Source organism: Equus quagga, chromosome 11 (assembly GCF_021613505.1).
Source record: "Equus quagga isolate Etosha38 chromosome 11, UCLA_HA_Equagga_1.0, whole genome shotgun sequence".
In the NCBI taxonomy this organism is placed as follows: Eukaryota; Metazoa; Chordata; class Mammalia; order Perissodactyla; family Equidae; genus Equus; species Equus quagga.
Window position 1 is genome coordinate 76,614,262 of NC_060277.1, and position 16,434 is coordinate 76,630,695.

Sequence of the window (16,434 nt, forward strand, 5' to 3'; positions counted from 1 at the left end):
CTATTACTATTGGATGAATCTTCTTTGAAATATCCTAGGTACTTCTTTCTTTACCCGACTAGCCTAGTCTTTAGGTCTTTCTGGGGGCTGTCAACAACCTGATCTTGAGGAAGGGGTAGGAATGTTCTCAGAGTAAAAGGGCGTGGTCAGTTCACATACAGAAGGGGATAAGAGGAGGAGCATAAATGTTGAAGTCTGGTGCCTGGTAAGTTTAACAAGCAAGTGGGCTTTAAGTGGATAAAGCCTGAGAAAGTGAATTGTTTTCACCAGTTTTTGTCAGCCAAAAGGCATTGTGTGTGGTTTTTCCATTCATAACTGTTGAGAATTAAACTACCCTGTTAAATTCAGTGTGGGAGATGTTTCCCATAATGTTCTTTCAGATCAGTTTCCCGTGTCTTATTTTAAAATATTTCTGAAATGCCGCAGAAGTCATCCCAGAACAAACTTTAGAGGACAGTTCAGGGTAAAGGTCAAAGAAGTCACCTCTGTTTGGAGTGTGGAGAACTGACTTCCCTAGAAGGAAAGCCGGGGCCCGCTCTGGGCACCGGTGTTCCAGTGGGTCAGTTCCAGGCTCCAGTACCCGAGGCATTGATAGGCAAGCTGCCTGGACAGCCCAAAGCTATATAGTTAGCTTTGTGTGTGGCCTATCACTTCTCTTTTCACTTTTCTGGTTCTTCTCTCCTACCAGATTCTCATTCTTCCAATAACTTAATGTTTACTGATAATGAGGTAATTATGAAGATAATTTACTGTGTACCTACTATGTGCTAGGCACTGGGTGAGGCATTTTCAATATATTACTCTCATTTAATTGCACAGCTACTTGGTGTGCAGTGGGTGTAAATATTCCCATATTTACACAGGAGGGGAAGGCTTAGAGAACTTGCTGGTGGTATACGGTATAGCTGGATTCACACTCAAGACTGCCTGCTTCCAAAGCTCATGCTCTCAGCCCTCAGGTGTTTGTATGGAACTTGAAGCACAGCCAACTTGTAGAAGTGTCGGGGTGTTTGATTAAAGATACAGCCTCACCGTCTATGAGTAATGAACACTGTAAGCCGAGTAGTGAACCTCGGAGCATTCACTTGGTGTTCATGGAACGGGATCTACGCTGTCAGCCCTCCTCCAAGTAGCTTACGAGAAGATCCACGCCTATCAAATCATTACTGCTCCCTATCAGCCCCGATTCCCAGAAGCTAGCATTTACGCCGACTCAGAGTGATTTAAAGTCTGTGAGGCACGTTAGGAAGTTTAGAAGTTATAGAACCAGAGCTGCCCTCTTAGACCTCCACGTGGAAAGACTTCATTGAAGCCAGCAGGCTTTCCATTACTAAGAAGACATATGGTTAGGAAAATGTGGTCCTAGTAACTGAATCTTACTTCCAAGAAGTCTGCAGGCTTTCCTGGCATCTGGTATAAATGATCCTCTGGTAAAGGACAGGCATTCTGTCATGGTTAATAATGAATGAGAGTGAAAGGAAGTGACTTGGGTTATTGAGTTCCACAGGAGTAACTTTACTGGACAATGAATAAAACATTGTGATAGAAATTGCTCTTGCACCCTGCCTGATGCCTCCTGCAAGATGCAGAAAGGTATATGCCAGCAGGTGATTTGATTTCCTTCAACAAATGCCTTAGCATAACAAGTATAACTTCCCATAAACTTGCTGCAAATTAATAAAAATGCCAGGCTTGGGAATTGAGCTCATTAAATAAAAACAACTGCGTTGGTGAGAAGCAAAGTTGTTTTATTATTACTATTACAAATATAATTACAGATACACTGAGACCATTTTGATACATGACAAACATACATTTCCTCTGTGTGTATAGCACAGAAATAATACATAAATGTATTCTACACCTGAACAAATCCTTTATAAAACTTTAAAAGTTAATACATTAGCTTATTAAAATTTGAATACAGTACATGTTTATTATGGTCATGAGGCTCTGAGTTCCTTCTCATGGCCAACAAGATATTCAATTCCATGTCACCATTTTCCTTGTCTACAGAGATAGACAGTTTGTCACAGACTTTTAAAATATGACTGTATTGTATATAGCCATGTAATGTAGTGAGCCTACATTACAAAAAATATATATAAAAGTACATATAAAGAATATATAATTATACCTTGTCTATGTCCATGAGTGACTTAAGGAAGGTATTACATTTGCTTTTAAGTGCCATTTACAAAATGGGCTCTTGAATGACATGTGAATTTGGAGATGAAAAATATGTTTTCCAGACTCAAAATGTTGATATCCTAATGTTGTTTATTAAAAAAATTGATTTCCAAGTGGGCAACCAAGTACATTAGATAAAGTCGGATTCAAGGGTAGTGCCATAAAATTGCTTATTTCCCATATCATTCTGAATTTAATGCTATAAAAAAAATGCAACTTGGATATTTTTTCTACATTGCCTACGATCCAAGTTATTAAAGTTTAAAACCACATGAAAGCCTTTATGAAGATCCTGAATTGTATTTCTCATTAAAAGAAAAAATGCCTTAGTGAGTCACGTCCCCAGACTTCTGTAGAAGAGAAAGCAGGAGGCCCTTGTCAGTCATTTTGAAAGGTAAAACTCAGCACTTAATGTGAATTTAGATGAGTTTAGAAGAGGATTTTTACGGGTTGTGTTCCTCTGAGCATCCTGAGGGCAGTGAGAACACAAGACTTCTGATCTTCTAAACAGAAATCATTATCAAATGGATTTATTAAAGAGCTATGCAGAACCAACTGCAGTCCTGTGTGTGGCTACAACTGGCTTCCATGGGAATTACAAATGGCTCTAGGTGAGGGCACTTTCAATTGATTCAGAGTAAAACAATATGAGGCTTGTAACAAATTACAAAAAACTAAAATCAATGAGTAACTCTAACATGAAGAATCTCTGTTTGCATTCTTTATGTTACAGTTTGCTTGTAAAATTTATGTTATTTTTTTAACTCTGTTTAAAAACTCCAGCATTTCATATAAAAGAGAAAAGAAAACACAGGCTCTTGGCAAAGACCCGTGAACACAGGAATGAAGAGAAGTGATGGAGGCTGCTTGTGCAGTAGCTTTCCATCAGAGATGGTGTTTTATCTTGAAGCCAGTGCATCTATTTTTAAAGCTCATTTAATTTCTTACACACTCATGATTTATTTGCATATTGACTTAAAAGCCAGCTTCATCATCCATGCCATCATCAATCAGACAGAAAAATCTATCAAGCACCCACAGGATGCACAGATCTGTCTTTGAAATAGCGTCATGGTGCTAAGACTAGAAGTACATTTTTTTAAAGAAGCTATAGTACATTGAGAAAGAAGTATTCTGATTTTTCTGGGAGGAAAAGTTGCTAAATACTGCAGCAAACTCCTGAGAGAAGCCACAAAATTACCTCTGAAGTTTTTTAAGCAACAACTCCCTGAAGTCTAGAATCTATGGGACCAGCAACGTACTAAAATTCCACAACTCTAACACGTGTGTATCTAGGACTCAGTGAAGACATTCCTCAGATTTTTATGTCTAAGTTAAATCTTAAAAGTACAAAATGAAAAAATCTAGAATGTGTTTCAAATCATCTTAAAGAGCAATCCTATGACAATAATAACTGCAGTTTCAAACACCAAGGTTTGAATATACAACATCACAATAGAATCCTCTCAAAACATGTGATCAAAAACTTTGAGCGAGAGTTTCTTTCATAAATTCTTCGAGGACAGCTACCACATTTTTGGCTTCGGGCATTTCTTCATGTTCCACTTTAACAATCTTCAAAAGGATGTCTCCACTACCACAGTTCTTTAGGAACATGTAACATTTAAACAAAGCATAATGATTCATTTCTGCCTGTCGGATAAATCTCTTCAAATTATTTGTGTCTTGTATGGCCTAGAAAAGATTACCCAGTGAAATACACATTTAGTGAGAAAATAATGAAGCCTGAGAAATAACTCCTTTCTAGCTGAGAATTGAACACCTGTTGGTGAGAGGTTGGTTTTTAAATATTTCCACCATTTTTATTGTTAATGTGCTTTGCCTTTGCTAGAACAAAATCTCTTATATAAAGTAAAAATACTTAAAAAATCTCCTAAATAAGTGACAACACTCCTCCCCACCAGAATTTTGAACCTTAGGCACTGAACCACTTTTTTGTGCTTTCCAACTAAAATATGTCACCAATTATAAGGTTGATATCCCTGAGATAAAAGCAAGCATTCAACCCATTAATTAGAAATGCAATGATATGTATGCAGATGCCACTGAAAAATATAAAGTAAATGGCTTCTAAGGGTTCTGGTTTTGAGAATGTCCTATTTAAGCCATCACAGCTGCAAAGCAAATTTGTTACTCTGTCACTGGTGCTAATTAAAATTCAGATAAAAATTGTAAGTGGCAGTTGGCACACAGTCAATTAATTACCTTTAGTTTAAAGTTCTCCAATACTTGTCGAAAAAGAAAAGGGTTACCCCCTTCAGCACCATTCAAAAACGCCTGCATCCAGGCCTCACAAAACCGGTTGCTTCCTGTAAAATATTTTAGAAAAATTAAATAGTAAAAATGAAATCCTACAAAGCACAAGACATTTATTTACTTATTTTCACTTTTTAAAATTGAGGTATAATTGACATATCATATTCAAGTGTACAACATAATGATTTGATATTCGTATACATGTGACATTTTTTCTTTATGAAAACACTTATAATGAATTATTTAAGACTTCTCCATAATGCTGTAAAAAAATAGTGTACTCGCCACCTCGCTAAGAAATACCAAAATCGCTGGAGCCCCCGTGTACCTCTTCCCAACTGCATCCTGCTCCTTTCCCATCAGAAAGGATTATCATTCCCATGTGCTTCTTTAAACTTTTGCCACATACTTTTTTCTCTCTAAGCACTATATAGTATTATTCTGCATATGTTAAACTCCATGTATTTTTCTTTAATGGCTGTTTCGCTAAACAGTATGTTTGTGAGCTACATTAAGACATGTAGCTCTACTTCATTTACTTTCAGTGCTGTATAGTATTCCATTATGTGAGTGTAGCAACTTATCAATTTTCCTGTTGACAGACATTTAAGTTGCTTCCAATTCTTTGCTATTTCAAACAATGCTTTTATGAACATTTTTGTATTAGTCTCCTTATATACATATACAAGAGTTTCTCTATATACCTAGGAATGGAATTGCTAGGGATGACATGATTTCCATGTTTCTAGAATTGCTATTGTTTTTGGTGAGTTTGGGATAAATATGTAAAACTTCACAAGGCAGGAAGGATAAGTTTGTATCATTTGCTCTCAGTCCAAAAACAGAGACTCGCAAGAGCCCTAGGAGGGCTGCTTCAGAGGTTGTGGCTCACCTGCATTGTAGAACTGAGGCTGGGGGCCACTGCAGTCGATGATCACAGACTTGTGCTGCTCCTCCGTCATGGCCATGCACAAAGATGTCATGGTACCTTCATGAATAAGGCCTTGAAGACTGGCCACACTCAGAAATCTGCCACATACACAAGTCCTTTACTACAAACAGTTTTACAGGATGTGAGGGAGAAAGCAAATTTCTTCTACACTAGGGGAGTTTTAAAAATGTAAATATCAGACTTGCTGTGGAAAAGGTTCTCTCTTTGCAAAACTGTTCTTTACCTGTTAATGTCTCTCTTTGTTTTTTCATCAGATTCTTTAACCTCAACAGGAGTATAACTCAGAGCCTACGAAAGACAAATAAAGCCTAATTGATACATGTATTCCAGTTTTCATTATTGAGCAGCTACTCATGACTAAACGTCACCTTCCCCCAATAACCACCACACCAGACGATGCTTGAGGGGCATTGCCTAGGAGCTCTCCAGAGCCTTGTTCAGCTGCTGCTCACTAACAGTCTGAAACTTGGCTGCATCACCCTGGTCTCAGGGGACCATCCAGTCTCAGCTGCATCTACCCATCACACATTTAAATGAAAAATCCAGCCATTTACTCAAGTCTTCCCAATTTTCTGGATATTTCAGGGAATTTTTCATTTTTTACCTGGACATTTTTATATACTTAAAATCACATTGGATTTTGGTTTTCCTTCTCAAATTGTTTTGGAAATTATACCTCTCCCAGATCACTTCAGAAGTAATTATTTAGGTGACAGCCCCATGGCCGAGTGGTTAAGTTTGCACACTTTGCTTCGGTGGCCCAGGGTTTCACTGGTTCAGATCCTGGGCACAGACGTGGCACCGCTCATCCAGCCATGCTGAGATGGTCTCCCACATGCCACAACTAGGAGGAGCCACAACTAAAATACACAACTGTGTACTGGGGGGCTTTGGGGAGAAGAAGGAAAAATAAAATCTTAAAAAAAAGTAATTATTTAAAAATGTTTTATCCCATTAGGAAGACTCAGCCAGTATTTGCAGTTCTATCTTAGTGATGTAACTTTCTAGATCTGAGTAAATAGAGTGTGGTTTATACAGATTGCAAGCATAGTTTGAATGAATATTCAGGGGGGAAAAAGTAATGTTCAGAGAAAATGAGTATGCCTTTAAATAATCCAAACTCTGCCAAAGTGATTCGCTATAGTAAAGAAATGCTTTGGTTTGGGCAATACTTACAGCATGCAGCAGAAAGGTAAGCTTCTCCTGAAAGAGAACAACAACCCTTTGGATTGGGCATACAACATCCTCAAACCAGCTGCTCAGGTAGGACTTTATGTGGTTCTCCAGGCCCCTTTCCTAGATCAAGACAGAATGTCATCTGCTTTAACATAAGCCTTCACCTTAGTGGACTTAACATTTTCTTCACGATACTCTTAACAGTGAAAGAACTGGGGACAGACAGCTTTTTTAAGTTAACACTACCAACTCAAAAAAAGGAATTGTGATATCACTTTCCTGGGCTTGTTAGGCAGGGTGGGGCTTAATTCTGTACTGAATTTCTTAAAAACACTAAGAAATGCACTGTATGATATGAAGAGAGTGAATTAGTAGAGTTCCATGCTATTTCTCCACTGGGAGGAGTTGGGCATTTACATGTACATCTCCCCCCACTAAATTGTGCACACACTGGAGATACTCTCTTAATAATACTCATCTCCTGGCACCCAGTACAGTGTCGGAAACATCCTTGTATGAGCTTCTTAGGTGCCTGTTGAATGACTAAAGGAATGTCGACAGTTCATTCACACTCATGATGTGAATAGAGAAGGATACAAGTTAACTCATCAAAGAACTCAAGCCCACTCCAGTTGTCAGACATGCTGCTGTGAGCACATCTGGCTTTCTAGGCTGTGCTGCTCTCTGGGGACCAGTGGAATAGATCCAGTCTGGGAGAGCAGCTCACCCTAGACTCGTGTCCCTGGCTCACTCCTATGCTATCCTTTCCTCCCCTGCAGTGTCCTCTAAGTGCATGACAAGTAAAAGGAATTATTACCACATGTAATGGGTAGTAAATTTCTAAGAGTTATGACTTTAACAACTGCTACAAGCTGAATGCATAGTTTTTAAAAGGTATGGATAAATTAATCAATATGGATGTATCTAATTCATAAAAGATTAATGAAAAATGCAATGTTTCCAAAAATCTTTAGTGTTGAGTTCAAGGACAGTCATACCATTGCATAGCATGTCTCTGGTGCCAGAGGTTTCGTGGACCCTTAGTTCTAACCAGATTATAAATCTTATGTGCCTAGAAATCAGGACAAGAGCCTCCCCTTCCTCACTTGGCCTGTCATCATACACCACTGAACTCAATGGATTGAATTTTTCATGGATATAAAACATCGGAAGCAGTCTTGTGAAACTTACAGCACTTTTAGGACTGTGTTCTCTGCTTCCCTTCACAAGCACCTTTCTATGAGCCCAAAAGTAGCAAATTTTTAGAAGTGAGGTGCCTTTGTGTCACTTCTATGACTTGACAAGTATAGCAGCTACAGTATGTTAGGCATCTCAGTCTGAAAAACTATTAACTCCATCATCTTACCTCACCGCTCATGTTATTTTTCAGCCCTTGAATGTACTTGTCCAATTCAAGCCTGAAAGTATGTTCTTAAGGAAGCAATAAAGGATGAATCAAGACACAATTTTCTCTCAACAGGAAATATAAAATCTCCCAAATAACGCAAACTGTAAATTAAAACAAGTCAAGACAAACTGATTGTATGAAGGTATGAAATTCAAGTGCATACATAAGGGGCAGAAAAGCTTTTTGGAGGTTGGTAGTAATACTCCTCCACTTGCCTTCCCACGTTTTTCCTCCTGATCTCCTCAAAGACCAAAAAAGGATATAGCTCAAGTCCTTTTTCAGACCCTCCTAAAAAACAGACGACATACTCTGAAGGGCTGTTTTCAGAGTCCATTGTTGCTATTTCAGGAAGCAGTTTTTCTTGCTGGAAAAGGCAGTAATAACAACCGACCCGGTAACCTGGAATTCTAGAAAAGAAAGAAAAAGGTAAAATGTATTAGTTTGATAACTCATGCATCTAATTTTGTGGACTGCTTGGAACGCTTGTTGTCTTGGTCTAGCAATATTGATGGTTTGCCAACTAGGCCAGAACTTCCCAGGCTTCTCCTTGGTTTACTTGTAATGGCAGAGGAAAATGAATATATACCATGATGGGCTTTAGCTAAAGGAGCACGTAACAAACATGGAATTTCTTTGAATTCTCTTGTCTGATGTGAAAAATTCATGCACATTTCACCCTCTTTCATAGTATATCCATGTTTACATAAATATAAACATGTCTCTTCTCTTCCCCAAAACTTCACAAGTCATTGATGCTCCAGGCAGATGTGACATGTTTATCCTGTGGCCTTAACTTGGGGCTGTGGCCTCATACTCCTGAGGGGACTTGATGCCAACATCATGGTCTGAAGTGAGCTACAGTCAGGAGAGTAATGGAAAGACGGCTGGAATTCCACTGGAGACACCAAGTTTAAGTCAACTCCATTCATGTGACCAGCCTTGTGAACTGAACTTCTCTGAGTTTATTTCCTCCTCTGAAAACGGAAGTAAGAGTATCTGCTCTTTTGCCCCTTTGTAAAGAGAATGGTATCAAAGTTTGTGAAAGCACTTTACAAACTGCAAAGTCTACAATTTTAGTTTTGGTAATTAACTCTTTTCTGCCAAGTACAATACTAAATAAGTACGCTTAGGAGGCAGTCTCTGCCATTCGCTCAATTCCAGTCCACAAATGTTTATGCGTGAGGCCCAGTGCCAGAGAACAAAGATGAACTCTGCAGGTCTAGTAGGAGCTGATCTTTTAGAGTTTCTCATCACTTCTCATATTTAGCTCAGAAATAAAAACTCAAAGACACAGCACATTTTACACTTACCTCAGCTCCACAGATGCAACATTACCCAGCCCTTCAAAGACCGCTCCCTTCGAAAGACGCTTAGCAATGAAACCGCGCAGCTCTGGCTCCACTTCAGAGGGTAGATTAGTATCCACCAAGGAGAGGCTTGACAATGAAAGACACACATTCCTTACCAGGGGGCTACTGCATTCACGTCCCATGAGTCAGACAGAATATTACTAAAACCCAGAGTCTAAGGACTTGAAAGAGCTTTCTATCTGACTCCTATTGGTGGGACTTCTAGGAACGTATGTCACCAAGTATGATCTACTTCATCAAACAATTTAGAATAGCCCTATCTTGCGGCCAGCCTGGTGGCTCAGTGGTTAAGTGCGCACGTTCCGCTTCGGGGCCCTGGGGTTCGCCGGTTCAGATCCTGGGTGCGGCCACGGCACCACTTGGCAAGCCATGCTGTGGTAGGCATCCCACATGTAAAGTAGAGGGAGATGGGCACGGATGTTAGCTCAGGGCCAGTCTTCCTCAGCGAAAAGAGGAGGATTGGCAGCACTTAGCTCAGGGCTAATCTTCCTCAAAAAAAAAAAAAAAAAGAATAAAAGAGTCCTATCTTTCCAGCTCATTCTCTCTAGTATTACGACTCCCCTGGGACTCCCAATCCACTGATCTTACCTCTTTTTCACAGTCCCTCAAGTTTCTCATCTCCTCACTTCTCTCCTCCTTACCCAGCTGAAATTCCACGGTCAGTGATTATAATCACACCCCTGCACATATTCTCACTCAACCACTTTGTTGTTTTCACCTCACCGTACGTTCTCAGCAAAACTTCAGCTCTGGTTAGTCCAGCTTTCTACCTACTCTGCAGCTGCACCTATGCAGTTGAATGTGGTTGGACACAAACCCACGGCCACAGTGTCTAGTCTCCTTTTCAATTAATGCTCACGAGCTTTGAGTGGGCCCTTTCTGCTGCCCCGCTAGCTCCACATTTCCTGGCTCACGCACTCTTCTCCTCTCCTAGATCTTTCATGCCTCCTCTTCTTTCCTCAATCCCCCAACTACCTACTACCCATGAGTAAACACACCAGCTTATCGATCATTTATGAGCTAAAAATAAAAACTGCAGTTTGGTTTAGATTAGAATATAAACAGAGACTATAATTTGAATATGCAGGAAGAAAAGGTCTTCTGTCATCAAATTTCCCAATAGAGAATATGAACCCAATACTTCCCAAGGGCTTTTGTTTTATATTATGGAGAATTTCAAACATAAAAAAAGTAGAGAGAATAGTATAATGAACCCACATGTACCAACCACCCAGTCTTGACAATTATCAGCTTATGGCGCCAATCTTGTTTCATCTGTACCCGCATGCTGTCTGCACCCTCTCACCTCCCAGATTTATTTTGGAGCAAATCTCAGGCTTCATATCATTTCATCCATAAATTTATCACTAGGGATCTCTAAAAGATGGGGACTTGAAAACTATATATTAGGGGCTGGCCCCATGGCCAAGTAGTTCAGTTCGTGTGCTCTGCTTCAGTGGCCTGGGGTTCCGCTGGTTCGGATCCTGGGTGCGGACATGCAACTGCTCATCAAGCCGTGCTGAAGGGGCGTCCCACATAGCACAACCAGAGGCACTCACAATTAGAATATACAACTGTGTACTGGGGAGCTTTTGGGAGAATAAAAAAAAAAAAGATTGGCAACAGTTGTTAGCTCAGGTGCCAACCTTTTCTTTTTTTTAAAAATATATATATTATGTATATGTATGCATACTAAATACTATTACGACACGTGAAAAATTTCTTAAATCATCCATTATCCAGTTAGTCCGTCAACATAGTATTTTTGTATTCTACCCTACTTTGCATCAAGTGTTAAGGTTCACTCATTCATTTATTTAATAAATATGTACTAAATGTCTACCCTGTGCCAGGTACCACTCAAAGTACTAGGTAAGGAGACACCAATGAACAAAAGAGGCAACAATCCCTGCTGTCCTGGAGTTTACATTCTGTGTGTAACACAGGAGCTATGAAAGGGCCTTCAAAGGGGAAGAAAAGGAGGATTTTAAATTTCTTGTTTTTTTGAGGAAGATTAGCCCTGAGCTAACATCGGTGCCCATCTTCCTCTATTTTATATGTGGGACGCCTGCCACAGCATGGCTTGATAAGTGGTGCATAGGTCCCTGCCCAGGATCCAAACTGGCAAACCAGGCCGCTGAAGCAGAGGTCACAAATTTAGCTGCTTGGACACCAGGCCGGCCCCTTAAATTTCTTGATACCCAGATGATAGTGAATATTTACTTAAGTTCCAATCAAGAAACTCAGAATAATTGTCTCTAGCTGATCACCAGGGGCACTGTCAGTATTTGGATCTGCCCCAGCCTTGAATGAATGAACTCATGAGGAACTCAAATGAGGTTCCTAGGGCATATGTGTGTGTGATGGCTTGATGCAGCCAAAGCTGAGAGGAAACAGGGTACCCACTGACATCTACAGGCCAGAGATGCAAGGAAGATAAAAGCATATACATAGGTTATGGTGAAGCTGTTTTTACCTGAAATCCTCACCAGAGGGAGTTTCTGCACTTGTGCCACTTGGGCTTCCATCATCACTGTCCCCTCGCTGCTGTGCCAACCTGCATGCCACAAAAGCAATACAGTTATCGATTATGGGCCCGAACTCAAGCGCAATATGGGGGGGGCGGGGGAGGGCGGCAAGCAGGATAGGGGCGAACCATCAACTAAAAATGTTGCAAGGTGGAAGTCCACGGATCCTCCATTGACTAGCACCATGACAGGGAAAACTCATAAAAGAGTGCTGACAAGAGCCCCTTCTCTCACCAGGCCACCTAAGGGGTGGAGGAAAGGCTAAATTAAATCTCCAGAAGAGTCAAGGAAATTTCCTCTTAATAACAATACTTTACAGGGCCACGAGAGCCCCGGAAAAGTCGGCCAGGAGGGAGGAAAAAGAGGCCGCAAGGACAGAGGATAACTGGAAGGTGGACGTGGGGATGGGCCGGGGGAAATGGAGGAAAGTGGGGAGATAACGACCGGAAGGGCAGGGGATGGAAATTAACTTTATCGAGCATGCGAGGCACTGCGCTTAACAAAGGGCAGGGGCGACACGAAGGGGCTGAGAAGAGGACAGGGGCAGATGGAGCGCAGAGGCTTGGGAGGGCCGAGCACAAACGTCCAGGATGGGGGCCGGGAAGCACGGCGTGAGGCGAGGAGAGCCCATAGGGCCGGAGACCTTGGCTGGGAGGGCAGAAGACGGCGTTTGGGAGCGGCCAGGCTGCCGGGCAGGGATGGGATGCGGGGATGGGATGCGGGGCCGAGGCGCGGGGCCACAGGGGCGGCCGGGTGCTGCACCTGCTTCCGCGGTAGCTGTAGAGACAGTAGTGGCTGCTGGGCGGCGGCTCGAGTCTCCGCTCCTCGGCGGCGCCACCCTCCTCGCTGCTCTCTAGCTCCTTTTCATCCCCATCCAGCGATTCCTGCAAAGAGGGGAGCATCTCGGCAGCCTCGGAGTGGCCCTGTGTCCCCGCCAAAGCGCTCCCCCGCTGCCGTACAGTACTCGGTGGCCGGGCTCCTCCGGCACCCGGCCCTCTCACACCTGCGTTCCGCTGGTTTCCCCGGTTCCCAGGCGAGGAAGCTGACGTGGTAGGGCTTGTCTCCCCGCACGGGCTCGCGGGCGTAGAAAATTACCTTCACGGAAAGACTTAGGCCATTTCTCTCTTAGCTCCTTTTTCTCCTCCGTCTATGGTCTAAGACGTCAAGGAGACAGAATAAAGCTACTCTCCTACCTCTTTGCATGCACACGAACACACACCAGTTTGATCAAGAATTTAGGAATTTAAAATGAAATGCCTCCCCCAAAACGGTGAAAATGCGGGAGAATTTTTTTAAATTCTTGAAGAAGACCTTTCTAAACATAAAACACTTGTAAGTCTTACGCTGGAAGATGAATAAATATGACTAGCAAAAACTAAAAATTTCTGTGTGGCCCAAAGTCAAAACACAAATGACAAACTAGGAAAAATATTTGCAAGATGTATAATAGACAAAGGGCTGTCATTCATCAATAAACCACCACAACAAAAATAGGCAATGGGCAGTTCACAGAAGAAATAAAAATGAAGACTACATAAATAAAATGCTCAACTTCATATAAAATTGACGGTATATGGTACTACTTTTCACACAGCAAATTAGCAGAGATTTAAAAGTCTGATAATACCCTGTGCCGAGGTGTATAAGGAAGCAGTCATTCTCATAAACAGTTATAGAAATAAAATTAACCCACATGCTTTGGAAAGAAATCTGAAAATATCCATATTTTAAATGCACACACCCGTTGACCATTAATGCAACACCAGGACATCATCAATAGATACACTCACATAAGTAATGAAAATACATGAGCCCAAAGATATTCCTTGCAGCATGGTTTATAATGATGAAAAACTGAACACAATGTGAATGTTGGTCAATAGGGGACTGATTAAATAAGCTATGGTACATGCGGTGATAGGCAGAATAATGACTCTCCAAAAACGTCCACATCCTAATCTCTGAAACCTGAGAATGTGTTACTTCATGTAGCAAAAGGGACTTTGCAAATGTGATTAAATTAAGGATCTTGAAATGGGAAGATTACTTTGGATTATCTAAGTGGGCCGAAAGTAATCACAAGAGTCTTTATAACAGGGAGGCAGGAGATCAGAGAGAAGAAGGCAATTGTGATACCTAAACTGGGAGACTGGAATAATTTGGGACCACAAGTCAAGGAATTTGGGCAACCTCTAGAAGCCAGAAAAGGCAAAAAACAGATTTTCCCCTAGAGCCTTCAGAAAGAATGCAGCCCTGCTGACCCATTTCAGACTTTTGACCCCCAGAACTGTAATATAATGTTTGTGTTGTTTTCAGCCACTAAATTTGTGGTAATTTGTTAGAGCGGCAATAGGAAACTAATACACATGTGTACCAGAACTATGCAGCTATTCAAAAGAATGAATTAGACTATGGACATTCGGAGAGACAATCAGTATTTAAGGTTTTGTCTTTAAAGAGCTGGCAACACAACTGAAGAGACAAGACATACATATAAGGAAGGGCAGACTGTGATTACTGCCAAATAGTAATAAGGACAATTACAGTGATCTTAGGAATCTCATTACTGGCTTCTTGACTATTTATGAACATAATCTGAGGACATTAGTCTTCACAAGTTGGTCTATCAAATGCCAACAGCAATAATACTATCAACATAGCATTTATAGTTTAATAGTTGCCATGCAGTAACCATGGACCAGGATATTTACCTATTTTATTTCATTTATCCTTGGACCAACTCTGTAACAGAGGGGTTTATCCTCATTTTATGGATGAGGAAACAGGCTCAGTCAATATAAGTGATCAAACTATGTCTATGTGACTCCCAAATCCATACTCTTAGCTTATTTTATACTGTGTTCTGCTGCTTGGGTCTTAGAAACAACCTTGAGAATACGAATCTAATAGCACGACATACAGGGGCCTTCATAATCTAGCCTCTCCCTCTCCCTCTGACTTCATTTCCTATCACCTTCCCCCTTGCTCACTCTGTCCCAGTCAGATTTCTTGGTGTTTCTCAAACACTTCCATTTTTTTGCAGTTTAGGTCTTTTAATTTGCTCTTCTCTCTGCCTGGAATGCCAGCAGATAGTTGCATGTCTTCCTCCTTCATATCATTGGGGGTCTCTGCACAAGTGTCACCTCCTCAGAGACCTCTGATTGCCCCCTACAAAACACACCCCACACCCACCTCCACTGCTGTCCCATGGGTCTCTATCCCGGACACTCTTCCTGCTGCCATTACCCTACTTCAGACCAGTTTCTTCTCTCACCCAGATGACTGTCACATTCTCTACCACCTGCCTCTCTTGTAACCTCCACTGTTCACACTGGAGCCAAAATGATGTTTCTAAAACTCATATCTAACTCAGCTCCGTACTTACTAACACTGTGACCTTAGGTAAATTACTTCAACTCTCTTAAGCCTCTTTATCTTCATCTACATTAACAGGGTGTTAATAATGGCACCTACAGCACAGGCTTGTTCAGGCAAGTAAATGCAAAACTTACCACCATGCCTGGCACATGATAAGTGCTCCATGGATGTCTATGATTTTTTCCTTTTATTAGTTACTTACATTATTAGTTATTTCCATATGCCAAAGTCCAAGAGCAGCCAAACCAAGTTGAAGTGCCTTGCCCAAAGTCACGCAGGTAGGCAGTGGCACTGGCGGGAAGTGAAACGAAGCACTGGACCCTTAACCACCTCTACTCTTACTTACATTCTTCTCTAACGGTCCTCTTAAAACTCCTCTGTTGCTTCCCAGAGACTCCAGTACGAAGTCCAACTCAGACTACTTCTAGGGTCTCCTGAAGTCGCCTTTGCCAGCCTTCCTAGGATTCTCTCTTGCCACCAGCCCCTTACCTAGGAGCTCCAGCCCTACTACTACTACTAAGTTTTTCAGGGGCTCAGCCTCAAAGACTTGCACGTTTTGCTCCCTTAGTGAGAGCCCCTCTCCTGCACCTCGCTTGCTCCCACTGACCCTTCGGGAAGCCGTTCTCGACACCCCAATGACGGCCACGGCCCTGTAAGGGTTCCCCTTCTCTGACATTCCGCAGCACCTCTATTTCCCCCGTCGCCGCGCTGACCACACAGCGTTGTATACTCATCTGTCACTATCTGTGAGCTACAAGGCAGAGACTGCGACTTCTCTGATTTAGCAAGCCGTAGGCAAACGTCCAACACTTCCTACAAAAGCATTAATCCGGGAAATGAAATAAAATTAAAAACTGGGCGCTGCCTCAATTATCCTTTATTGTTGTGTTGTCTGCCCTTAACTACGCTGGCAATGTTTTCAGGATTTCTTTTTCTTCAATTGGCGAGCGTCTCGCTGTACCTAGGTCGCCGGCATCCTTGGAAACCAAACCCAGAAGGATCCGCAAGCACAGCCAGCGAAGCCGGTCCGGCTCGCGCTGACAACATGGCGGCCGGCCCTCAGCAGCCGCGAGTCTCCACCCACTCAGGGCGGAGGCCTGCGTCATGTGACTCTGCCCGGCCTGGCACCGCCTCCAGCCGCAGTGGCTGACGGGA

At 41.9% G+C, this 16,434-nt stretch overlaps 1 protein-coding gene across 2 annotated transcripts; it reads right to left on the reverse strand.

Annotated features, from left to right (window-relative positions):
* Nucleotides 1-1,731: 1,731 nt before the first annotated feature.
* On the reverse strand, nucleotides 1,732-16,320 carry C11H17orf75 (chromosome 11 C17orf75 homolog). Of its 2 annotated transcripts, none has more exons than XM_046676874.1 (11): nucleotides 15,482-16,320; nucleotides 12,664-12,785; nucleotides 11,850-11,930; nucleotides 9,314-9,439; nucleotides 8,267-8,410; nucleotides 7,962-8,019; nucleotides 6,596-6,715; nucleotides 5,643-5,707; nucleotides 5,360-5,496; nucleotides 4,417-4,520; nucleotides 1,732-3,885 (listed from the first exon to the last, which is right to left on the reverse strand). In XM_046676874.1, the coding sequence occupies exons 1-11, from the start codon at nucleotides 15,497-15,499 to the stop codon at nucleotides 3,670-3,672; spliced, it is 1,191 nt and encodes a 396-aa protein (XP_046532830.1). In that variant the 5' UTR covers nucleotides 15,500-16,320; the 3' UTR covers nucleotides 1,732-3,669. The 2 variants fall into 2 exon arrangements, with proteins under 2 accessions (XP_046532830.1, XP_046532829.1); XM_046676873.1 differs by having other exon boundaries at nucleotides 12,664-13,055.
* Nucleotides 16,321-16,434: the final 114 nt, after the last annotated feature.